The 26,890-nt window shown below is 45.8% G+C and overlaps 1 protein-coding gene across 3 annotated transcripts in view; it reads left to right on the forward strand.

Annotated features, from left to right (window-relative positions):
- kank3 (KN motif and ankyrin repeat domains 3) overlaps window positions 1-26,064 on the forward strand; it is a 47,446-nt gene extending 21,382 nt beyond the window's left edge. Inside the window, exons 2-12 of one of the 3 annotated variants that reach the window (XM_063201068.1) lie at window positions 2,123-2,214; window positions 4,473-6,734; window positions 9,072-9,174; window positions 15,348-15,590; window positions 16,392-16,485; window positions 17,373-17,592; window positions 18,044-18,186; window positions 21,333-21,533; window positions 24,401-24,499; window positions 25,179-25,275; window positions 25,424-26,064. In XM_063201068.1, coding sequence (XP_063057138.1) covers window positions 2,178-2,214; window positions 4,473-6,734; window positions 9,072-9,174; window positions 15,348-15,590; window positions 16,392-16,485; window positions 17,373-17,592; window positions 18,044-18,186; window positions 21,333-21,533; window positions 24,401-24,499; window positions 25,179-25,275; window positions 25,424-25,458 — 3,534 coding nt within the window. In that variant the 5' untranslated portion in view covers window positions 2,123-2,177 and the 3' untranslated portion in view covers window positions 25,459-26,064. The remainder of the gene's footprint in view (window positions 1-2,122; window positions 2,215-4,472; window positions 6,735-9,071; window positions 9,175-15,347; window positions 15,591-16,391; window positions 16,486-17,372; window positions 17,593-18,043; window positions 18,187-21,332; window positions 21,534-24,400; window positions 24,500-25,178; window positions 25,276-25,423) is intronic. The other 2 variants (XM_063201067.1, XM_063201069.1) reach the window with 2 other exon arrangements.
- The last annotated feature ends 826 nt before the right edge of the window (window positions 26,065-26,890 follow it).

Consider the following 26,890-nt stretch of genomic DNA (forward strand, 5'->3'; position numbering starts at 1 on the left):
GCTGTTTCGAGCTCTTCTCATCCCCTTTCTCATTCACCTTTCAGGAAACATGTGTTTCCCGCAGAAATTGTTAGTCAAGGTGGTGCTGCGTTTTCGTTATGCAACTTTAGAAATTACATTTACAACATGAAATCTTTATCTTTTCAGGGGTCCTTATCAAGTTGGTAGGTGTTTCTTGTCAAGGTGGCCGCCTTAGCAATTAAGTGCTGGGGGAAACTCTGAACAAAGTCTGGGATTCAGATGAGGGCTGTAACAGGTCTCTGAATATCAGTCTGATGGGCTACTAGGGAGCCACTCTTGAGTGGTGATGATGACACATACGTTTCTCACAGCCTTTCTCACACTCCTTGGCCCCGTTTGGTGGTGTATTTTCTGCAGACAAAACCCCCTGATTCCCGAATGTGTAGGATTTGAACTCTGGCCTGATGACACAGAAAGGGAAGGGATGTGTTTTTGCCAAGAATTTAGGATGAGGCCCCAAGTGCAGGCCTGAACAGACGGCTCCCATTCACTGCTGATGCCCCGTTTCCTTCTCTCTCTCGCTTTCAGAGGAATTTGACTTTGCCCTGTCTTTATCCTCATGTTGTGTCTTCCGTACACACACGCACGCACGCACGCACGCGCGCACGCACACATACACACACACACACACACACACACACACACACACACACACACACACACACACACACACAGGACACCTCTCATACACACAAACACTAGCACAGAATGCTCGTATGTGATGTCATGGTTGATCTGTTTGTTGAATCTGTTCCAACAAGATTGTAGACCACCAGGGAAATTATATGTTCACACACACACACACACACACACACACACACACACACACACACACACACACACACACACACACACACACACACACACACACACACACACACACACACACACACTCACAGGCACCCATGCACACACTCACACACAAACACACAGGATGCCATTCACACACACACACACACACACACACACACACACACACACACACACACACACACACACACACACACACACACACACACACACACACACACACACACACACACACACACACACACACACACACACACACACACACACAGGCACGCATGCACACACGCACACACGGACACACAGGATGCCATTCACACACACACACACACACACAAGCACAACAAGATTGCAGACCAGCAGGGAAATGATAACGTTCCTTGCTACTCTTTCATCATATCGCTACGCGCACACACACACACACACACACACACACACACACACACACACACAAACAGAACCCCCAGCGTGTCATCTGCACATACATACTGTATAATAACAAACGTGTCACTGCTGCTTATTGCAGGGCTGGCTTTTACTGTCTGGCATGGGAATGCGGAGGGGGAAAGTCCCCCTTCTCAACACTTCTCTTTTTTCCCTTCTCCTCCCCTCCCTCCTCACTTCTTTTCCTTCTCCTCTCCTTCCCCTCTGCTCTTCAACTCCCCCCACATCACGCTTCTCCTTTCTCCTCTCTTTTCTTTTCTTTTCTTTTCTTTTCTTTTCTTTTCTTCTCCTCTCCTCTCCTCTCTTCTCATTCCTCTCTCCTCTCCTCTCCTCTCCTCTCCTCTTCTCTCCTTCCATTCTCATCTCCTCTCCTCTCTTCTCATATCATCTCCTCTCCTCTCCTCTCCTCTCCCCTCCTCTCCTCTCCTTCCATTCTCATCTCCTCTCCTCTCCTCTCTTCTCATATCATCTCCTCTCCTCTCCTCTCCCCTCCTCTCCTGAGCCTGGTGTCTGTAGACCCCTTAGACTAGAGGGATTTTTGGGAATGGTCAAAAGTGGCATCAAGGTGGAATACATGTATTATCACTTGGTTAATGATGTGGAGAAATTTGTAAACATTTCTTGTGTGGGGGGTTTGTTGTGTCAGGTTGGGGAGCATGGGGAGCTGAATATGAAGATATGGGGGGGGGGATGTTGGTCGTTGGTATGTACTTGGGTAGTGGCTGCACGGTGATGATGTATGATGGGTAAATGGTGTTACACAGTGTAAATAAAGATATTTTACACGTAAATCTCTCCTCTCCTGTCCTCCTCCTCTCCTCTCCTCCTCCTCCTCTCTCCCTCTGTGCAGGTGGTGAGTGTTCTCCCGAGGCAGCAGCAGTGGAGGCCAGTGGTGTGCAGGCGAGATGACTCAGTCCGTGCAGGTCAACCCTAAGCTGCCCGGTGAGTCTCTCTCTCTTGCGCTCTTGCGCTCTCTCTTTCTGTCTCTCTTTCTCTCTTTCTCTTTCTCTTTCTCTTTCTCTCTCTCTCTCTCTCTCTCTCTCTCTCTCTCTCTCTCTCTCTCTCTTTCTCTCCCGGGTCGCGACCCCTCTTGTAATGACCAGGTCGTATATCACCCCCTGGACACTAATTGCAACTGTTAATAGGTGAACTTACATGAATGGAATATTCCTGTTTAAAGTGGTTTACATAAAATAACTTAGGGAATATTCCACCTATATGTGTGGAACAGCATTCGAGAACAAGATATTACTTTTGAGCACTTGAACACGGCCACATTCAGAATGAACAATGAGTTTACATGAGTCATGCACAACCTGAATACTGGCATAATTCCATTTACATAACAAACACAATACTCCTCACATGTAATTGTCCTCAGTGTTGTTACCATAACAGAAAGGAATTACGGAAATAGAGAAGTGCTAAATTGTTTAGGCAGTACCCCAAGGATTTATGCTTTTATTTATTTGGCTTATCCTATTTCTCTTACCGTATTTTATCCTATCCTGTTAAAGGGTGATAACATCGAGATGGCTATCTCTTTTGTGCTTTTACAAAGGACCCTCCCTGCAATTCCCAGGCCGTATATCACCCACTAGACATTAATGACGGCTGTTAATGTTGTTAATAATGACGAACACCCCACAGTTCTTTCTGAGTAACGGGAAATGGAATGTAAAGACTCTCCTTAAAAGGCATTGAACTATTCAGCAATTATCTTGCTAAATCTACTTTTAGTTTGTATTTAGTTTTATGCATTCTGTATAAATGGTTTTATAAAAGTTTTATAAAGGGTAGGCAGTACTTAGAAATCCTTATGCCTGTAACACAATATCAAATATGATAAATTATCTCTCATTAGAACGAGTTGATTTTGTTGTTTTTATGATAAAACCTGGGACCAGAAAATCATATGTAATTATCTAAATTACTCGGATACATATACAACCAATAACGTCATCATGGAAAGTTCTGTTGCAGATCTAGGTACAGTATTTCTGCATTAGTAAACCAATCCTCCCATTCTCAGACTGAGACTGCAGTCTGTTATAACTGGCCTGTCTGGTTAGAGGGAAGTCACGCTTTTCCCAGCTCTTGTTTTCCACATGTCCAGATGTTGGGAGGGCTGGAATGAGCTGCGTCTGGCTGGCTAGGTGGCCGTAGGGAGTGGGGTTAAAGTCCACTGCTGTGGTTCACTCTCCACACAGCACCAGAGGGAATACAGTATGATACTGGCTTGTGGACCAGAGGGAGGATGATACCACTGTAACTTGTTATTTTTGTTTAAGTCGTTGTTGTTGTTCTGACGACACAAAACCATCTCTTCCCTTCCTCCTGTTCTCCTCTCCTCCACCCCCCTCTATTACTATCGCCTCTCGTCTCCTCCCCTCTCTCTCCTCTGCTACTGTCTTCTCTCGTCTGTTCTATTCTCCTCTATTATATTCCCTATGGTCCTTTTCTCTTCTCTTCTCTTCTCTCCTCTCCCCTTCCCTCTTCTCCTTTCCCTCTCCTCTCCTCTCTTTCCTCTATCTCCCCTCTACCTCCTCTGCTCCCCCCATTGTTCTTTCCCTTCTGTTCTCTTTTCTTCTCTTCTGCTCTCCTCACCTCTCTTTTCCTCTTCTACTCATCTCTTCACTCTTTTCCTCTCCTGACCCCTCACCTCCCCTCTCCTGCCTCCTTATCCTCTCCTCTCCTATCCTCTCCTCTCCTCTCCTCTCCTCTCCTCTCCTCTCCTCTCCTCTCCTCTCCTCTCCTCTCCTCTCCCCTCCTCTCCTCCCTCCTTATCCTCTCTTATCTTCTCCTCTCCTCTCCTCACCTCTCTTTTCTTCTCCTGCCCCCTCACCCTCTTCTCTCCTCTCCTCTCCTCCCCCTCCCGTCCTCTCCTCCACCTCATCTCCTCTCCTCCACCTCCACCTCCTCTCCTCTCCCCTCTTCTCCTCTCCTCTCCTCTCCTCTCTTGCCCCCTCACCCTTCACCGCTCCTCTCCTCTCCTCTCCTCTCCTCTCCTCTCCTCTCCTCTCCTCTCCTCTCCTCTCCTCTCCTCTCCTCCACATCCTCTCCCTCTCCCCTCTATCCTCTCCTCTCCTCTCCCTTCCCCTCCTCTCCTCTTCTGTCCTCTCCTCTCTTGCCCCTTGCCCTCTCCTCTTCTCTCCTCCCCCTCCCCCTCCCCTATCCTCTCCCCTCCTCTGCTCCCCCAGACCTGGGTGCTCCGTTCCTGTACGGTTCCCAGGAGGAGGCTGAGCAGGCCGGCTCCTACTCTGTGCAGACCCCCTATGGCTTCCAGCTGGACCTGGACTTCCTCAAGTATGTGGAGGAGATCGAGAGCGGACACAGCTTCCGCCGCACCCCCGTCAGCTCCCGGCGAGGAGGCGGCGGCCCCCGCGCCCCCAAGCTCTCCCAGCGCAGCCCGGGGGTCGGTGGTCGCGCCAGCGGCTGGACGTCCACGGAGTCCCTCTCGTCCTCGGCCAGCGATGACGGCAGCGGCCGGGGTGCCATCCCCCCTCCCCCGCCCCCTCGCAGCCGCATCGGGTCCCTGCCCGCGTCCGTGCCCGCCGCGTCGTCCGAGCCGCACGTGATCTCGCCGCTGCCCGTGTTCAGCCCGCCGCCGCTGTCGGCAGGTGCCGCCACCAAGGTGCCGCCGCCGCCCCCGACGCGAAACCCCCGTGTGGAGCGCACCCTCATGGAGACCAGCCTGAGGCTGCAACAGGAGCAGCAGAGCCAGATACACCTGCAGCAGCTGCAGCAGAGCCAGCTCCAGAACGGCACCGTGGTCTTCCAGCTCGCCGATCCGCCCAGGGGGCCAGGCTGGACGCCATCCTCCAGCACACAATCAGCAACAGCAACTCCAATAGCAGCAGCAGTATTGCCACCACCACAATCATCATCATCCGTGCCAGCCTCATCTGACGCCCCTGCCCATCTGCACCCATCTCAGAGCCCCTGCCCCAGCGTCTGGACGCGTCCTAGCCCCCACACGTCCGGCAGAAGCACCCCAGCCACCGGAGCGGCCCTCGCATCCCTCTCGGCCTCCACGCCGGGGGGTTCGAGCTCGGCCATGGTGCCGCCGCTGCACCTGCAGACGGTGCGGGAGCAGATGGCCGCGGCCTTACGCCAACTCAAGGAGATGGAGGAGCGCGTCAAAGGCGTGCCGGCACTCGAACGGGAGGTGGCCCAGCTCCGGGCCGAGAGGGAGGCGCTACTGCAAGCTCTCCGCGAGGAGAAACAGAAGCAGGCGAGCAGCAGCGAGAAGCAGAGCGGCGAGACATCATCGGCATCACCATCATCATCATCACCTGTTACCACGACACTCGCGGCTGTTACCATCACGACAGCATCCACGGCGACAATGACCACATCGACGCCCACCGCTACAGCTACTGCTGCAGTCCAGACTGTTTCCTCAGAGCCCGTTGTCGTAGCTAGTCCGCAGGAACCTGGCCCGCTGTCGCCATCTGCTGGCCGGACGAATAAGGTGTCGGAGCTGCGTAAAGCCATAGAGAAGGCCAGCAAGGAGGAAGCGGCAGGAAACGGCAGTAGCAAACAGCAGGCGGAGAAGGTGGCGCCCCCTGCAGTGCAGACTGTGTCAGTGGCCGTCGGCGGTGACCAGCCCCTGAGCTCGGGGGTGTTCTACTACCGAGAGGCCATGAAGGACGCCGCAGTGGACGCCTGGACGCAAGACAACAACGAGTGTGTGGCCGTCGTTGGCACCGAGACGCAAAGCCAGGTGAGCCAGAGCCAGAGCCAGGTGAGCAGTGGGTGTGAGATGGGCGTTCAGGTGGCGCCGTCCAGCGCGGAGGCCTCTGTGGAGGTGACGGAGGCCCTGCTGGGGCTGAAGAACGAGGCGGAGGAGCGCGAGAGCGAGAGCGCCGCCCTACAGGAGACGGTGAGACTGCAGCAGGAGTCCATCGCGGCGCTGGAGGAGAGGCTGGGCCGGGCCAACGGCGACTTAGAGGCTCTGCGGGCCAGAGAGCAGGAGCGCCAGGCGCGGGTCACGCTGGAGCGCGGCGTACAGGTGCAGGCGCAGACCGCCAGCGTGGGCACAGACGCGCCGCCGGCACCGCCAGCCAAGACGATGAATAGTGTAGGCGTCAGCTGCAGACCGGAGGTGGCCGAGGTGGGAGTAGGAGGGGAGGAGAAGAGGACGCCTGCAACATGTCATCAAAGCATACAGACAGAGGAAGAGGAGGAGGAGGAGAGGGAGAAGGGAAAAGAGGAGGTGAAGAAGGAGGTGGTAGAGGTAGAGAAAGTGGCGATGGTGGACACTGCAAGTCAGTGGGAGAACCCTGAGGGAGAGGAGGATGAGGAGAAGGAGAAGGAGAAGGAGAAGGAGGCGGAGAAAGAAGCTCGGCCGGGGCTGAAGAGGAGGCAGGTGACCATGGCAGAAGTTGTGAGTGGCATCGAGGCGGAGAGGAGAACGGGAGATGAGGTGGCCACACCACCAGCAGTTCCAAGCCCAGTGGGTAAGTAAATCTACTCCAGGCCGAGTGGAGGGGTCTGTTTGTCTTAACCAGGGCTCGAAATTAACCTTTTTCAAACATTTTTTTTAAAAATATATATTTTTTAGGGGCTTTTATGCCTTTATTTGATAGGACAGTCTGAGATGGTGACAGGAAGCGAGCGGGAGAGAGAGACGGGGTGGGATCGGGAAATGACCCCGGCCGGACTCGAACCGGGGTCCCCGTGGGCATGCAAGCCCAAATGTGGGGGGCTTAGCACGCTGCGCCACACGCCCCCCTACCTTTTTCAAACATAAACAAATGTAATCCATACAATAGTGGCATTGCCTGTGGTTGCACCACCCTGACGTGTGCTACCACTAAAACGTCATTGACTACTAGATGTACAATTTATACAGTTGCAAAGCAATGAAACAGGCTGTCAAATGTCTTGTCCTGACACACCAACTAATCATCGTGTTTCAAAGGAGAAGTCATGCCAATTTCAGCATGCAGTGTACATGCTACCCTTGACTTGTCAGTACCTGATGATGTGGCTTTTTTTCTGTCTGTCTTTTTCAGCAAGATGTTTTTTAGTGGAACATTTTAACAAACCACATTGGACATTAAATAAGGACATTGACAATAATTTCACACACACACACACACACACACACACACACACACACACACACACACACACACACACACACACACACACACACACACACACACACACACACCCACACCCACACCCACACACACACACACACACACACACACAGAGTACATTCAGTGTACATTCAAAGGATATACAGATATACAGATATATAGATACTGCATATGCAGTAGTGTAGATGCAGTGTGTAAGGTGCGAAGAGTAAAGTGCAAAGTCATATGGTCTTTGAAAAATGTATGGAATGTCCTTCTGTGTCCTTGAAATGTTCATGTAAATGTCTTTAGTGTGCTGATGAGCCTGATTGCTCTTTCCCAGTCTTCTTGTGCGATGGTAGTAGTAGTTATTTGCTGGATGGGTGGGTGGGTTCTTTGATAATGTCCATAGCTCTCTTGGAAAAGTGTGAAGGTCCTGAATGGCTGGTAGGGGTGATCTTTTTGGACACGGGGAGAAGAAACAAGTGGGGAGAGAGAGACAGTGAAGGACTGGCAAATGACCCGTGACGGAATTGAACCCGGGTCACCAACGTAGTAAGCTAGTGCCCTACTAGGCCATGGTAGGGCCAGGTAGAGATGATCTGATGATCTTTCCTGCAGTCAAGAGTAGAGTGTACACACAACTGCATGGTGAAATTGGCAGCAATTCTCCTTCCACATACTCAGCACAACACAGCATTACACAGCACAACAAGACAACACAACAGCACAGCATTAGGGCTGCACGATATCAGAAAAAAAGATACTCCATAACCGCATGGAATACCGCGAAAACGATATTTAAACGATATTTATAAGTATAGCTGAATGTTTTCTTGTCTGTCTGTTTGGGGGGGCGTGGCTTTGGTGATGGCGGGCTTCTTACGCATTTGTTGACATTCAGCAAGTGATTGGACAGCACAGAAATGTTTTACATGTTCGCGATAATTAAGTCATTTTCGCGATACACATATCGCCACTCTTGATATCGCGATTTCGATACATTTCCAAGCACAACGTGAGAGTCTCTCAGGAGTGAGAGAGTGGCCTGCCCACTGGTTTTAGACTCCATAAATAGTTTTATCAGAGATGAAGATTGAAGTATTGTCTTGAAATAGATTTTTGGAGCATACAACCACTCACTCACACTAGACACTACTTTTGCCTGGCACGGAGAGTATTTCCATTTTGGATGTGCACACCCTCAACTTTTAAAGAGTATTTCTAGAGCACATACAGTGATAAATCATCAAGACAACTGAAAGATAAATGGAGTTTTTACTGTTGTGTTGAGTTGGCGGGAAATGTTGGAACTAAGATTGCTCACTCTTTCTGTCCTCGTTTTCCATAGAGGTCCAAAAGGAATGACATGTTTTCCACTCTCGTCCTTGAACGCTTTTATTTTAGCAGTTGGGATATTGCTCATTCATGGGTGGGTCGGGTCTTCCACACGCTAGCTGTGTCACAACACATTACAGCTTTTTCGCATTCACACTCGAGCAACTATTTTTAATTATCTGAGGTGTGTCTGTGTTCCAAGGCTGCGAGGCCTTACAACCCAAACAACATTCTTCCACTAAAATAAACAGAAACAACACAGGCCTCGGTAGAGAGAGGCTTTGTGGAAAGGGCCAATGGTGTGCGTCGCGAGGCAGATGTTTGTGTATGTTATGTGCTAACCTTGCCTTTGTCCCCGGCGCTCGCTCTCAGGGACCCTGAAATCCATCATGAAGAGGAAGGATGGGAGTAGCTCGGGAGAGAACCGCAGCACAGGCAAGAAGAGTCTGCAGTTCGTGGGCATCCTGAACGGAGGGTAAGCAGTTGGAACACAGCATTGTATTATGCAACTAATGCAAGCCCACAGTGCTTTAGCACGTTAAAACAATGCCTTATAAATTTGCTGTCACCAGAATGGCAATGACCAAGTCGTAGTACATTACTAAAGGCCCATGTTATAGTAGTGTACTCCTATGGTAGTTAACTTTTCAATGACTATTACAGCTTTCCACTGGTGGAACAGTGTGCTTTATGGGGCTGCGATGACACACCAGACAATTTATCACAACTATCACATCTCTCATTTTCACGAAAGTTGTTCCAATATAATATTAAACTTGAGGTTGACATTGGATAGAAAGTGCCATCCTGAAATAGGATCGTAAGTGCATTCATTCCCTCCAGCTGGTATATGTAGCCTCTTAACTGCAGATGGGCCCGTCGGCCCATTCACCCGTTGCTGACAAGCCTCAACTACATCATAACAAGACTTGGTCATGGCAATTTTGGAGACAGACAGCAAGGTTAAAGCATAGGATCTGCGCAAAAGGGTTAAAACAAACAAAATGCAAAAGCACTAAACAGTGTAATTCTGGGGTGGTATTCTGGTTAATTCTGCTCCTCTCCACCTTCACAAACAAATCCAACCTCGGGTAACATTATAATCATATGATGCATGAAGCTGACCTCAGCAGTAGGCTACTGTCAGAATAGTGCAGAACACTCTTCGTTGTAGACAGGTGCACTGCACACAAGCACATCTTGAAACCCATCACATCAGTCTATACTTAACCCAAATGCTTTTGTCTTACCAGGCATGTTTCTCCTGATGTGAGTGATAATTAACATGACACACAAGAGGAGTCAACAAGACGTCATCTCCTGTATGAATGAATGCTGTGTTTGACCCAATAGTGCTGGGTCAAATAAGTGTCAGAGGCGTTCCAGAAGATAGTTATCACAAGTCTGCGTAATAGTGTGTGTGTTTTATAATCTACTAATGTAGGGTCAACATACCGTAATTGTTTAAATCAACGTCAGAGATTTCGGAAGACTGTTAAAACAGAAAATCATCTGCCGCAAGTGTTGCTTGAAAATAGACATTGTAAAAAAGTCTCTGTCTGTAGCTGTCAGCAAGGGAGTAAGCCATAGCCAAGTGTGTATGTTTTACAGTATAACCTACCGCACTAATATCAAGTCAAAGTGAATTGTTTAAATCAACGTCAGAGCTTTCGGAAGACTGTTACGTCTTCACTTGGACAGTCAACAGAATATGTCTAAAGATGAGATAACAGAAAATCATCTGCTGCAAGTGTCTATAGTGTATATGTTTTATAACCTACTAATGTAGGGTCAAAATGAATTGTTTAAATCAATGTCAAAGCTTTTTGACGACTGTTACATCTTCACTAAAGCAGCACCAGCAACAGAGTACGTCTAAGACTGTTATATCTTCACTACTAAGACAGTGCGTCTAAAGATGAGATAACAGAAAATCATCTGCCGCAAGTGTTGCTTGGAAATAGCAGTGGCAAACAGTCTCTGTATCTGTCAGCGAGGGAGTAAGCCACAAAACTGAGGTTGCATTCCAATATGCACACTCTCGTCCTCCACTTGTGCTTGTGGCCTCGCCCCTCCTCCTGGCCTTGCCTCCGTGGAGAAAACAATACAGTTTCCCAGCTGTCAGCCTAGTTTCAGCAACTTTTGAGGGACTGTTTTTCATTCACCATCCCAATTGCAAATGAGAAAATGACATTAGAATTGTGCTTTTGCAAGATACTGAATTACGGTAGTTTTCTGTCATCTGTGACATCATCATGAGGTCACAACACAAGCAGGCAAGTGAGCAAGGGAGGATGGAAGTCAGCCATGGGCGCCGGAACCAGTTTTAAACTGGTGCATTTCTTTTTCTTGATTCTTTATTTTTTGTTAGAATTGTTACTGCTGTTGCACTCCACTCATTTACCTGCAGTAAACGTTGAGAAAGCCTCATTAAGGGATCCTTAAAGTGGGGATGCGAATGCACCACTGCATTCCCCTTTCCGGCACCTAGAAGTCAGCATATTGGAATCCACCCTGAAAGTACAATAGTGGCTAGCAGAGCCAAGAGCAGAGAGCAGAGCAGAGAGCAGCTGAAGAAAGGGAGAGAATTTCACTGCGGGACCGAACGGAGGAGTCTTTCATCTTTCTCTTTTTTCACCTTCCCGCCTCTCTCAGCCCGAGCAGCCAATGCCGGATTAACACACTGGCTTTGTATGGCTGCAGCCTACGGCCCCCTGCCCCTGGTTGACCAAAAGTGAGAAAATGCAGAATTGTGACAAGATGCAATACTGGAAAAAAAAAAAACATCTGTTATGTTGAGTACAGTTAGTACATGTTATCCTTAATTCCTAGCTGGAAATGATGACATTGCCAACGTAAATTTGACTTCTCGGGGGGGGCCACAGATACCTGGACCTTAGGCGCCCCAGGCCATCTTAATACGGCCCTGCGAGCAGCTGTATCAAAGCCTCCATCTCACAACACAAGCGACCACTGAGGAAGACCAGCTGGCGCGAGAGAGATGCAGGCAGGGCCAGAGATAAACACTATCTGGTTCCTCCATCGCTATGTGCAGAGTTAAAATGTAAACACGTGTTAAGGGGGGTTTAGAGTCGCGCGTTCGCGGGGGTTCTGCACAGAGAATGAGCCACAGCGCCCCCCTGTGCAGCGACAAAACGACCCCTGGCTGCAGTACACGCATGTTTCTCCCAGGCTGAAATGTCCGTGAGCTGAGCTATGCTTGAAGACGGTGATTGGTCAATGCGCTTACGGCAGTCCGGGGGGAACTCAGCCCTGATAGGTCAGTTGTGTTCTATTCTTCTACCCTACCGCGGAGGTTTGAAGGAAAACGAAAAACACGATGCAGATGACTTGGCAGGAAATCACTGGAGTTTACTTGACAGGGAGAAGAGAAACTGTTTTTTATTTCAGTAGTACAACTTCCAAAAAATCAATTAGAAATATCCATAAAAGGCCATCATGGAAATTATATGTTTGTAGTGTGGTAGTAGCAAAGAAGCCTCTTTGTTCTTTTGTAGTGTGGCAGCTAGCTCATTAAAAAAGGGTTCGCTAATGTCCTGTAGAGTTTGAATGGGTTTGGCTGACAGTTGCTAAGCTAGCTGTTAATTAGATAGGCTATCTATTGTATTTAAAAATGGCTTTTGTTTCATTTAACCACCTCAACTGTAAAACATGAATAAAGAGAGACTCTTGTATGCTATCATCCATGTCTAATTACGCCACAACTTTTTTATTAATAGCAAGAAGCCTCTTTGTTGATACAGTATATAGTACAAGTAGTGTGGCTAGCTAGCTTCTAAAACAGGGTTCGCTAATGTCCTGTAGAGTTTGAATGGGTTTGGCTGACAGTTGCTAAGCTAGCTGTTAATATGGCCATTAGATGTATTGTATTTAAAACGGCTTTTGTTTGGCATTTTAACCACCTGAACTGTAAAACATGAATAAAGAGAGAATCTTGTATGCTATCATTCATGTCTAATTACGCCACAACTTTTTAAATTAATAGCAAGAAGCCTCTTTGTTAGTGGTAGAATTACGTTTCAGGTGGCTAGTCAACTAGCTTTGAGTTTGTAATGACTGATTTAGCTGGCTAGCTACTACTAGGCCCCAGGTGTGAATGGCCATTCATGCTGTCTATTGTCTTTTAAAATGGCGTTTGTCTTGCATTTAATCTCATGTAGTACTTGACCAAAAATAAACTGATGTTGTACCATCTAATTATGCCCCAACTTTTAGAAGTAGGCTACTAGTGGAATATTACGTTTTACATAGCCAGCTGATTAGCTTTGTGATTCATTCTAGGGACTGGGCTCAACTGAATGAGTTAGTTCGCCCCCTGTTGTCACGGAGGTGAATTGACGTCATTAAAATCTCCTCCTCCCTCCCCCCTTGCCCCACTCTTGAATTTTCGGCGGGAAAAAAAACACCACGCCCTTTCGCACGCATTCGCATGTAGGTCGACTATGAGGCAATACCCCCCGCTGACAGTACGTCTATGCTTTACCCCGCAATCGGCACCGCGTGACTATGCATCAGCCTTTAGTCTCACACACTACGTTGCAGCAGCAGTGCAGCACAGCACAGCACAGCGCTCGCGCACCTTAAGCTCCTGTGCTGCATCATGTTGACATGCTGTGGCTCACAGGTCATATATCTCGGCTGTTAAATATTTTATTTAACTCTTAATGGGATGAAGGTATTAGCCTAAATCCCCTCCTCTTGACTCGTGCTTTCATCACTGATATACCCCAGTGCTATTTCACACTATTGTACTGTAAATCAAGACAGCAGTATTTTGCAGTCGTATGGCAGTCTTATGTGAAACTCTGTGTTGGGTGATGTTGCTTTACGTTAGGCTACACTTAGCGAAGGCTTTTATCGGTAACACTTTCCTTTACATGTTCCTGCATAACACATTTATAGCAGCTATTATAAAGTCTACATGATTCATGATTGTTTCATGACCCATTCATACCCAACCTTTCATGAGCTCAGGGGATGGAAGGACAGCCACTTGTCAAAATGAAAGTTAAAAAATCAGCATTGCTGGTTTTGTTCTGAACCCTCAATGATTACTGATTTTGACAAGTTGCTGTCCTTTTGTCTTCCATGTCTATGAAAGGTTTGGTATGAATGTCTTACGAAACAGCCATGAATCCTTAATGCAAAGTGTAGGTCTATGACAGCTGCTATGTAGGGTGAACTATGGTAAATTGGGACACTTTTGGTAGATCGCCAAAAAAACCCACTTTAAGTTTAAACTACACCAACATTTAGTAATTGTATGTCTTCATATGGGTCTTGGGTACATTTCCATGTAGGAGTTAGTTTTTAAAGTATAATATTTTATAATATATTAACATTTAAAGACAGTGAGACACCAACTTTGTTATGAGAAAATGCTATGGTAATTTGGGACACCCTTTAATGTAAAATGGGACAGTCTGTTTGATTATCATTACTTTTGCACAAACTGAAGAATAATACAGTTTTTCTCTTGTTAACAGTAGACTAGGATCTTAACTATTTAAAAAATGATATAACATCCCTGAAACATTTCCATTTCAAGAGAATATAGAAGGAGTAGGGCATGTGTGACTGTGGCCATGTCCATTAGCATGTGGATGTGCATATTACAATGCAGGCCTATGGCGTGCTAATATGCTATGCTAACAGCTAACAGAAGCTGTAGCTGACCCATTCTGTTGCTATGAGAAAACTGTCCCATTTTAGCTTAAAATATTGTCCCAAATTAGCTCACTCCACTATACTTACTAAAATTATGTCTCCTTAATAAAGTAAAGACAAATGTCTGAATGTTTTGATATTGAGGTAAACCTTTAGTAAAACAACATATATTTCAATCATATTTTGTACCATATAATCACTAATTCAGCCATAATATCCTTATGATCTGATAGCATAATCGATATGTCAGCTAGCTCAACTGACAAGTGTTGGATCCACTGTCACTTCAAACCTTTGCTCATTCCTTTTATGATACTTAACACCAAATAAAATTATTGTTCCTTATACATGACAGTTGCAGTAACAATAATGCATCCCATTTTGTGATTGACTGCTAATATTTAGAAAGAAAACAACCCAAAACCTTATTTGTCCCACTTTGGCTGATGTCCCAAATTACCTTAGTTCACCCTATGTGTTAACTTATGCAGCGACACGTCAAATAAAGAGTAACTCTTTTATCCAAAACAACTTAAAACATGGGTTCATCTGATAACATGCTTTTGAAATGAGTGAATTGCCTAGTAGAGATGTGAAGTAAGAATCAAGATAGACTGGGCTACTTCTCAGTGACTAAACCCAGGGATGACCGGCGCAGTCAGCATACTTTTAGAGGTTTTTTATTTTGGTGCACAAAGTGACTGATGTTTGGACGCATCTGCGTCTTCCTCAGTGTCAAAAAAAGGGGGAAAAAACTAAAGGGTGATGTGATGAGAAGTGCCTGGGATCACCGGTCTACTGGGTCAACTTGATGAGACTATATTCAGCCTATATTTTTGCTGCCTTTGCATTCTTTGTCCCAATCAGGAAATGTCACCCCCGTTTTAAATAGATACGAATTTTGTTTCATTGGTCCCTGAAGAGCGGAAATCTAAAAAAGTGCACTTGCTTACTCATCAGATACGAGTCAACATCCAGTGAGGAGGAGGAGGATGATGACGACGACGAAGAAGATGAGGATGATGATGATGATGACGGGAGCTCGTCGGATGATGCAGGGGAGTGCTCGAGCAGCGGGGAAGAGGAGGCAGCCCAGCAGGAGACGTCAGACGAGGAGAGGAATATCAACCTGGACGAGAGTGACAGCGATGATGCCGTGGAGACAGGGTCGTCGCCAGGACAACAGGAGGTCGTCAAGGAGAAGTAAGTGAGGATGACACCTGCTGCTGACTCTGCAGCACTCCATGATGTTGTGTTAACCTTATGGACACCTACTGTCACTGCAGCTAACTGGGAGTTTGTGTGTGTGTGTGTGTGTGCGTGTGTGTGTGTGTGTGTGTGTGTGTGTGTGTGTGTGTGTGTGTGTGTGTGTGTGTGTGTGTGTGTGTGTGTGTGTGTGCGTGCGTGTCTGTGTGCATGCCATACTGACTGAGGCATACTGTCACTGCAGCAAGCTGTGTGTGTGTGTGTGTGTGTGTGTGTGTGTGTGTGTGTGTGTGTGTGTGTGTGTGTGTGTGTGTGTGTGTGTGTGTGTGTGTGTGTGTGTGTGTGTGTGTGTGTGTGTGTGTGTGTGTGTGTGTCTGTTTGACTCCACCGCATGCTGATGCAGTCCGACTCTCACTGTAGCCAGCATGTTTATCTTGTTGTGCTGATGTCTGTTGATGGTAATGTCAGGTGTCTTGTCTTGTCTGGTGTCTGTTGATGGTAATGTCTGGTGTCTTCCGAGAGAGCTTCGCTGCATAACATAATTAACTCTACTACTCACCTCTAATCATCGGTATTAACCTGCACTACACTTCATAGGTCCTCCACTATTTTTCAGCTCTCTATCTGTTCTACATTACTTGTATATTGTTGTACTGACCCCACACTATGTACAGTACTTGCTTGAATGTCCTCCTTGTAAGTAGCTTTGGTCAAAAGTGCTGAATTCCAGGTGTCTTGTCTTGTCTGGTGTCTGTTGATGCTAATGTTAGGTCTCTTGTCTTGTCTTGTCTGCCTCAGGTTCGAACTGAGTATGAAGATGCGGGAGGCATGTCTGATTATGAAGAACCATCTCAACGATGACACCAAAGCTAAAGCCAAAAGCAAAGAAGTGGTGAGCTGAGCGCCATGTTTTGTTTCAGTTTAGAGCTGAAAATCCATCAGTTTCAGTACTAGTGGGTAGACTCATAGCTAAGGCATTCTCTACAGTGCTGAAATTGATGAGTTGGGATGAGACTGTGTTCAGCATTTTTTTGAAGTTCATTGCATGAATAAAATTATGTATTTGTTTTTTTCACATTAGGGATATTTTTATTGTTATACATATGTTTATGTTTTTATTGTATGTGAGGAATTTCACTCTCGAATGGTGTGATTTCTCTCGGCCATGTTCTGTGCGTTGCTGTAACTTATTGACTGTTTTATCTTATCTTGTGATTCAAAGCCCTTCCTGTGTCTGCCTGCTTCCGTCTCCTTTCATCTTGTGTGTATTCTGTTACTTACTCACTCTTATAATCTTTGTTACCTGGCCCGCTGAAGGGAGTTGGCCAGGTACTGCAATGACCCTGTCAGTCTGTCTGTCTGTCTGTCTGCCTGTTTGCCTGTGTTTGTCTCCTTGCAGTGTTGGGTTGACTGCTGACAGAACATTACATGCATTTAACGTTGGCCAGTTTGCTGTCCCTGATTGCTCTTTTTTTCTGTTTGTAACTCTTACTATATTCGTGCCTCTGTGTCTCATTAGTTGCCCATCACTCACACAGTGCAGCTGGAGGGGTCCATATGTATCCCACTCCCACTCGTTCACTGTTTACCCTTCATTCTCCATGCTGTGCATTTTGTGTTGATACCATCATTTATGTCTCGTTTCTCATTTTCTTGACCCTGGTGAAGTGGTCCCTTTGTAGTGTGTTCTCCTATTCCTTCACTGTGTATTGACACTGTCATTTCTCTCTCATTTATCATTTTCTTTCTCTGTGTGTTTGTGTTTCCTCATGTCTACAGCTGTCCAGCACCCACACAGTGCAGCTGGAGTGGTTCCGCGTATCCAGCGCGAAGACGGCTCAGCCAGCGCGGGTCTCCAACTACCTCATGGCCTTCTCTGAGGTGTCTCCCGTGCTGCTGGAGCACGTGGTCAACATGACCGATGGAAACGGCAACACGGCGCTACACTACAGCGTCTCGCACTCCAACTTTACCGTGGTGGGGCTGCTCCTAGACACAGGTCAGCAGCCATAATGCTATTTGTAAAAGTGTTTTATTATTATCATTTCATTGTTATTTTATTATTATTATTTATTAGTTCAAAGTTCAAGAAGTTTATTGCCATGTCGACATAGTTGATAGGAATTTTTCATGGCATATCCCCAACAAGATCATTAGACTGTGTTTACATCCTTACCAGTAGTGACCAATGATTACTCCTGTACTTTAGGTTGCACTTATGGGAAACACCTGGTGTGGTTCTCAAAGCCATGAGCTATGCGTCAGATAACCTTGTGTGTGGTGATAATTACACCATCATTCATCTGGTATCACTGAAGACTGAAGGGTGTAATTGTGTGTGTGTGTGTGTGTGTGTGTGTGGGTGCGTGGGTGCGTGCGTGCATGCGTCTGTGTGCGTCTGTCTGTGTGTGTGCGTGTGCGTGTGTGTGTGCGTGCGTGCTTGTGTGTAGGTGTGTGCTGTGTGGATCAGCAGAATAAGGCGGGCTACACGGCCATCATGCTCGCAGCTCTGTCGGCCGTAAAGGAGGAGGATGACATGGAGGTGGTCAAGAAGCTCTTCAGCCAGGGCAACGTCAACGCCAAGGCCAGCCAGGTGGGATAATATATATTAATATAACACTGCTTTGTAGATTTCTCACACACCTCCTTAGGCCAGGTGCGTAGGAGTAGAACCCTGGGTCCCCAACGTTAAAGACAAGAAAGCTCCCACACACTGTTCACATTTACAGAGTTTACTTACAACGTTTCGGTCTACTGACCTTCTTCAAGCAATTCAACCTGCATTCATCCATGCAAATGTGAGCTTTCTCATCTTAAATGGGACTATGTCAATGTCAATGCCAAGGACAGCCAGAAGGGGTGTTGCTCACACCATAGTTCATTTCTTTACATTTCACTTAGTTGTTATGATGCAGGAAAGCATCAGTTATTGACTCCCAGACCCACAGGGCAACGGCTAGCCAGATTTGTCTTCCACTCCCGCTCAGAATTGCACCAAATCTGGTCTCAGATTACTGTATTTAATAATCTTATCAGACTTTGACATCGAGCTTGCATCACACACATTAAAAGAACTGCAATGCAAAATCTTGTCTTCACTCACAAACTTAGTTTGTAGATCAAAGAACAGAGAAGGTTGCACCAAGTTCTGTATGAAGTCGTAAACATCAAACATGTTTTTGATATTTAGTATTTGAAACCTTCAAACTTCAAACCCTTAGTTTTATGTCAAGGTTCAAAGATGAGAACAAATTGTAAAGTAGCTGCCGACCCCTGCCTGAAATCCTAACGCTAGTGTGTGCAAAAACGTGTTAGTTGGCGTGTAAGATGCTAATGTTTGGTTGGAGTGTCAGGAGCGCCGCTTACCTGCGTTCCCAGGACCAACCCAAGCAGCGTCCTCCATGGACGGCGAGCTCAGGCCAGAGCTCCCTCCAAGCTTGCTCTCCGACAGAGTTAGTTCAACGATGTGGGGAAAACCCCACGTAGAGTATAAAATCCCAAAAGGTTCAGTACATCAAAACCCGTCCACGCCAAGTCATAGTCCAAGCATGCAAGTAGACAATCCGTGAACGCAGGCTAACTCCAACACTGGCCCAACTGGCTCCAGCGTGCGAGTAGCAGGTGCCTGCTCCGCTCACCTGTTCACCTGGTCTGTGCCCCAAGTGATTCTTCTCTGCATCTGACCCCTGACCCTTTATGTAGGCCCAAGGACCCACAAGTCAGGCGGCGCCCCCGTGTGGTGTGACCGTGTTAGTGTTGTGTCTATTCCCAATGCATGCACCTAACCTTATCTCATTACAAAATTCTCTGACTAAATTAAATTAAAATGTTTTTAATATGACAAGCCTTAGAGAATTTAATCTCATTTTTGAACCTGGATGTACAATACCTTGGACTAAAACCCAAGAAGCCTACAAACAATCTGGATAAGAGCACGTCATATTCTATAAACTCTTAGTTCTATGTCTTTTAGAACATATCAGACATGACAAAAGAGACCGGGCCAACAGCACAAGGAACAGATTTTCAGCAGTTTTAGTGCTAAATCCCCCACCTAAACCTAAAGTGTTTCAGAGTTTAATTCAGAAGTGATCAGAAACCGTTTTGCCCTATTGCTGATCAACTTTGTTGACTGGGGTCTAAAGGCCAATGATGCGTGTAACGTAATTACAGCTAACAGGATGACATTCACCTTTTAAAGGTCGATTGAATTGAGAAGGAGGTGAATCAGCAGTCACATTTCTGAAAAGAAGGGGCCATTGTACCTTTGTTTTTGTCTTGTTTTCATGACATTGATTACAAAATACCCAAGCCAGTTGATTTGTCTGATCTAACAATGTAATAATCAACTTACTGGAGTCAGAGGTTTTTCATCATAGACTTTTTGATGAAATTTGACTTTTTTTTACGGCTATCGCCGAACCACATCATAGCTCTTTTTTTTGTCCAAGATGGTTATTGGGTTCATAGGTGTGTTTATAAATGTATTTCCTTTGTTGTAAAGTTATCAACAACTTCCCTAAACATCTGATTTTGTCCTTCACCTCTCTGAAAAAAAACAGCAGTTACTTTTGAGCACATAGTTTACAAATGAGCCACACATGATGTACAGAAGCTTCCGGGCTAATTTGCAGTGCGTAAAAGTACATATTTCATCTAGAACAGTGCTGTGACTAGACTAACTGAATGCTTTCCATGATGAACAGGCACATGATTAGATGAAAGACAAAACAGTGACTTCTGGCTATAAAAAGAACACAAGTGGTTCTCTTCAAATGGCATACTGAGGCTCCTAACTCAATGACGTATATACTGTAGTGTCCTAACTCTAAACTCTAAAATTGGTAACATGTGACTAAGCATTCCCATTGTTTATTTTAACTACACTGTGAGATCTCTCACTGCCTAATCACTGTCAGCTACTGGTAAGTTACTGCTGCATTCTTTTATTGATTGTGCACTGGTTGACTGTGCACTGCTGGGAGGCTGCTAGTGTTTCTCAATGGGGGCGTTACAGCCCCCATGGGAACGTTGGGGAGCTATAGGGGGGGGGTGCTTAGTTGCCATTGGGGGGCATTAGTCTATTTTATTTTTTTAATACTATGGGGGGCATTGGCAGGTTTATGATGAGGTCATGGGGGCGTTGGGAGGCCTATGATGAGGTCTAGGGGGCGTTTATTCAAAAAAAGGTTGAGAACCACTGGGCTATTCTATTCTGCTGTTGTGTTAGTGGCTGTAGGCAGGTCAGATGGCCCCGAAGTTGCTGCTTATTCCATCCTACTCTATTGTGTAAGACGTATGCTTTTGCTGACTGTAGGTAGGTCAGACTGCTGCCCTGATGTGATACGATGTAGGTGGTGATTCTATTCTATTCTATCCATACATTTTTTTGCTGGCTATAGGTGGGTCAAACGCTGGTTTATTTGTCTATTTGTTTATTTGTTGGATACCCATTAGCTGTGTCAATGCCACAGCTATTCTTCCTGGGGTCTACTTATTCAATAAAATAATTTCATCAAAGTTATTAAAAAAGTCATTAAAAGTTTCGACTGAATATGAAAACACAGAATTATTACAACAGCATATTACAGTATATAAGCAAAAGACATTAAATCACATGGCACAATTTACAATGAATACAACCTGTTAATAAATATCCGGTGATGTTGGTGCCATTCTATTCTGTTCTATTCTATTATTTTTCATTCTGAACGTGTTGCTTTACGTTGTTGCCTGCAGGCGGGCCAGACGGCGCTGATGTTGGCGGTGAGCCACGGGCGGCATGAGATGGTGCGGGCGCTGCTGGAGTGTGGTGCCAGCGTCAACGTCCAGGACGACGAGGGATCCACGGCCCTCATGTGTGCCAGCGAGCACGGCCGAGCAGAGATCGTCGCCCTGCTGTTGGAGCAGGCCGACTGTGACATCTCCGTTGTGGACAACGTGAGTACATTACAGTACTGTACATTTTACTTTGCCAACGCTTTTACCCAAGGCATACAGCTTACAGTTATTTACAGGGTATTGGTTACAGTCCCTGGAGCAATGTGGGGTTAAACCTTCAACCATCTGACCACCTCCCTTACCATTAGGTCACGGCTGCACACAGAGCACCGGTTTACATGTTTGCCAGGGGTGGATTAATGAACAGGCTCACCAGGTAGCACAGTATGGCGCTGACGGAGCCAAACAGTGACACTTGTATTGTGGATGATGTGAGAACAGGTAGCATAGTTCTGTGCTGCAGCATAGTAGCATAGTGCTGAACTCCATTGTGGATAATGTGAGGTTGTCTGATTTCCCCGTCTGTCTTCACATGTAGCATGGGGTCTAGTATATATATACATAAAAACGGTCTCCTTGTGTGGATATGGGTGAGGGCTACTTTCCTCCTCGTCATGGTGAGGGTCATATGTCCCAAGGGGCCGGGACAAACGGAACCTCCCCTCTCCCACCCCCTACCCTTCCAGAGGGGCTTTACACACCAGGTAGCATAGTGGGTAACAGTGTAATAATTGCTGTAATAACATGTAAGTACAACTGTTGTACATGTTATGTGTGTTTCTACATACATGTACCAAGGGTGCCTTGGGCCTTAGTTAAGCCCTTCATCACTCATCACTTTGGTAAAATATTATGAAACCATTTCCTAGTATATTGTGGTCATTATTGTTATTATGGAATGTAGACACACACAATATATGATGTTATAACATGTACCGCAGCTGTACTTACATGTTATTACACCAGTTATTCCACTGCACCTAATGAGTAAGTACACTGTAATTACAGCCCTGTTGAAATAAAGTTTTACTGCGTAGTGTAGTGCTGCAGCCAGCCTGTGATGTTTCTATTGGGGATGACATGAGCATGGTCATCCACTCGGCCCCGCTTCCGTCTGTCTGTCTGTCCACCAGTCCGTCCATACATAGCATGTAGCGTGGGCCGTTTATGTGCTGTGCATACATACATAGCTCCTGCATACTTCATGTGCACTGCTAATATTAGATGGCCTAATTCAGTAGTCGAGGCAGACTTGTAGTGACATTAAAAACAGGCTGCCGCTGCAGCCCTGAGCTGAGCAAAACACCTGACAGACTCCGTGTTGGTCTGCTGACTTACACAAGACGGCTCAACGAGTACAAGCCACCAGGGACCAGGGTGCAACTGATAGCACGGCAGCTGGCATTTAAAACATGTATCTTTATCATTTAAATGCATTATTGAAACGAGTAAAGATTTGGTAGTATTTTTAAACAAAAGAAACAAATTTAGGACTCCCCTGTATGCCCTTTTTCTATTATTGTGAATTAATTACCATTTATTATTACCATTATCGTTGTTATTATTATTGTTATAAGTTGAACAGTTATATGAATTATATGATGATGGGAAATTAATCCCTTTTACCTGTAGGTCTGCAACACAAAAACACTGTTTCATGCAGTGGCATCTTCTGGTGAGTGAAAAGTAATCAAAAAGAAAAAAAACGTAAAAAGTCAAGAGAAAACAGTATCCTCAGATAATTTCACAATGCAGTCATTTGTTATTTAGGCACTATATTGGGCTGGATTGTGCAGTCATTTGTTATTCCAGAGTTATATTGAGTTTGAATAGCCTAGTGTGTCAGCGCAGCGTCTGTCTCCATAGTGCTGCGTAGACTGTTTAGAGGGGTGGAACCTGGAACAGCAATGGCACTCCTTTTCCATTAAACATTAATTCGCCAGGAATCTGACCAGCTATGATCTCATAAGTTACACACCATGGCAAATATTTTCTGTCGTGTCGAGTCGTCAGTATTGCAGCAGGGCCCGGAAGTCCCCTATCTGCTTTGTTCTGTGTTGTGTTTTGGACTTCTGGGACTGCTGACTGCCTGTGGTTAAAATGACAGCCCAAACTGAATGGAAAGATTTATGTTCGTACTGTTTCGTTCATTATGACATGATGGGAATTTTATTGTTTAAAACTCAGAAAGAAATCCCAGAGCAGTTTTGAAATGTACATTTGGCAAACTCTGATTACAGGACTCACATGAAAACGGAGGGAGTTACATACAGAAAAGCAATAAACAAACAAAGAAATCTGAATCCTCCAGACAAAACAAACAAACCACAGAGACTGTTATGGGCACCCGGCTCTGTGTGGGGACTGGGAGTATACTGTATCTCCACAACACAGATCGAAATCAGTCATATTTATTTTCCAGAGTGCCAGGGCTTGTCTCATGTTTGGGTCTCCCACAGACGGCTCTATGCCCTTTCACTAGTCTAGTGGGTTAGGTTGACAAGACACAGCTGCTCTGCGCCGGTGTGCTATGGATGGGAAGCAGTGTTGCCAGATTAGGCGGTTACCCGCCCAATTGGGCTACTTGGGATGGCCGTCTGCGGGTTTTTTAAAAGCGTTTTTTTTTCTGCAGTTTTGTACCCATAGAAATCAATGCAATTGGTGAAATTGGGCGGAATTTTGTGCATTTTGGCGGTTTTTGAAAACCTTTTGGGTGGGATTTGATTAGACACATCTGGCAACACTGATGGGAAGCTGTAGGGGTCCCTTCCGATCTCATCTCACCACTTTAACCCGTTAAAACACAGCATTTCTTCTATTTCAAGGTCTTCCTATTTTTCAGATCTCAAACATTTTCCCAAACTCTTGTATCCCTCACACATTGGCCTACAGTGTAATGACCTGATACTCCCTTCTCCTGTGTGCAGGATGCCAGCAATGCTCGCTCTCTCTACAATAAACTAACCCTCCCTTCTCTCTCTCTCTCTCTCTCCCATTCTCTCTCTCTCTGTCTCTCCTGTGTGCAGGACGGCAGCAACGCTCTCTCCATAGCGCTGGAGGCATCCCATAATGACATCGCCGTGCTGCTCTACGCCCACATGAACTACTCTAAGACCCAGGCAGCTGTAAGTCATCACCGGCCGGAAGCAGCCGTTAGGATACGGATACCGGCGCTCCGCTCCGCTCTGTTCTGTTCCTCTCACCGCCTGCCTGCCTGCCAGCATAGTGTATAGTGTAGTGTAGTGTGCTGATAGCACTTAATACTGTACAGCTTCCAGAACAACTGATTTCCTGTGCAGGACTCAGTGTGTGTGTGTGTGTGTGTGTGTGTGTGCGCAAACTCAGTTTTCCTCTAGTTTTCCGCTGGTGTTTGAGAGTGGGGTGTGGTGCCTCCAGATTTACTGTATTTTCCCCTCATGAGGTCCCAGTGGGCTTTCCACTGTGGACACAGTGACCCCTAGTGGGCAGATGATATATCACAGAGAGAGCAAAGTTGGACCATGGTGTTCATTCCATGCACCATGCCAAAAGACACATTTTGGTTTACTACTGATGCCAAATGGAACATTTTGCCTGTTTTATCTACTGCTTGATAGATGTGTAGGTCAATGTTTTGTTTGCTATATTAAGGCATAGATAGTTGCTTTGAAACATGCTTAAAACCCCTAAGACACAGCGTTAGAAATGTGCTGTTACCAGAATGGCAACGACCAAGTCGTAGTGCATTATTACTAAAGGGCATGTGGTATGTCATATTACTGTAGCACTATGGTAGTTAATTTTACTTTTTAACGACTATTACAGCATTCCGCTGGTGGAACAGCGGGCATTACGGGGCTACCAGCAGCTTTGAGACCATTGCTGTGTCTCAGATGGTGCACTTCGGACACTGTTTTAGTGCGTAAGTGAACACTGAAGCGCAAAAGTGCACCGTTTGAGATCCAGCACATGACTGAGTTATCGACCTGCCTCCTTGATCTTGTTCTACACAACTTGTTTGCCGTATGGTACACTACAGCTTTCTGACCGGATGCCCATCTCATTCTCAGGGGATGAACAAAGGCGCCAACAGAAGCCCGACTAGTCCACAGAAGCCCTGGCCTGCAGAGTAGCAGCAGCAGCAGCAGCCTACTTGCATGGAGCCTGACCTGTGGAGACCCATGACTGAAGATAACTGGATATACTGGCCTGTGAACCACAAGCTCAGTCGACTAGAAAACTGTCACTGTCAACTGTCTATAAAAAATACATATATTTATATTATGACGTGTATGTATCTATGCACTACATGCTGCAAGAATATCAGCTATTAACTGTCATAGTATACACTACTAACCATGTATGCTGAAACTAAAGCCATTCTCCCTTCTTGATGTGTTGCGGTCAAGCTGGCGACATACAGTGGATCTGCATTCTTGTTCCTGAACTTTTCATACCAAAAAGAAAAAAATGTGTATTGTCTCTGCACTAACTTCTTATGCAATATGTTATTGACCTTATTTTATGTACAAATAAACATTTATTTACATATGGAAGTGATGCTTAACTAGTGTGCATGAAGGGATGCGCCTGTTGGTGTTGGAACTACAGGTGTAGCAAACACAAGTGGGGGCCATTTGGAAATATACATTTACTTACAAAAGTAAGTTTACGTAATAATTTGTGAAATATGTAAAAAAAAATCAGATGTATAGTATATTATTGTAGTATAAAATCATATTCAATAGAACACTATTAAGGGTATATTAAGGGTGCACTGTGTAGGATGGTGGCCAGAATAGCTATTGCAACTAGGCTGCTCATTAAAACTGTGCCGTCTGCCTAATTTGATCTTTTTATTAGTATATACCAATGATATAGTAAGTAAGACCTCATCTTATGTAGACCTCCTTGGTATATACTAAATAATGAACCAATATTTACAATAATAATAATACCTTCGTTTTCTATAGCACCTTTCAAAACACCCAAGGTCGCTTTACATCAGGGGTGGGGAACCTTTTTCATTCGAGGGGCCACTTCAAATTCCCCCAAAGGCCGTAAGAGTCCTTCAAGGGCCGTACTATGAATACAAACCAGGATTCCCCCCTGCACTTTAGGCCTATATTGAAGGAAGCCACCTTTAAAACAGACCCCCACCTTCTTTACATCTCCTGAATATAATTAAATTGTATTTCAAATGTAATTTCTATTATTCTTTTACGTGTTCTTTCAAAAGGAGGTACAGTGCCTTTTCTCCTGATGCCGGGTGGGTGCGTAGGTTCCAATAGGTAAACTAGGAGCAAGTAAGGGGAACTTGCACACCTTGGATGCCGATGCAATCGTGTCCTTTTATTGCATGTTTCGAAAATAAAAAAAAGTGCTACTCTAGTGAATCAGTGCAAACGTTTCGGTCCCATTCAGGCCACGACAGTGCAAATGATTATTTTACAAAATGTCATATTTCATGTGAAGCTGCTGAACATTCAAATTATATTAGGGGCCGGATAAAACTGCCTCAAGGGCCGTAAGTGACC

The sequence above is a fragment of the Engraulis encrasicolus genome, chromosome 6 (genome assembly GCF_034702125.1).
Source record: "Engraulis encrasicolus isolate BLACKSEA-1 chromosome 6, IST_EnEncr_1.0, whole genome shotgun sequence".
NCBI classification, from domain to species: domain Eukaryota; kingdom Metazoa; phylum Chordata; class Actinopteri; order Clupeiformes; family Engraulidae; genus Engraulis; species Engraulis encrasicolus.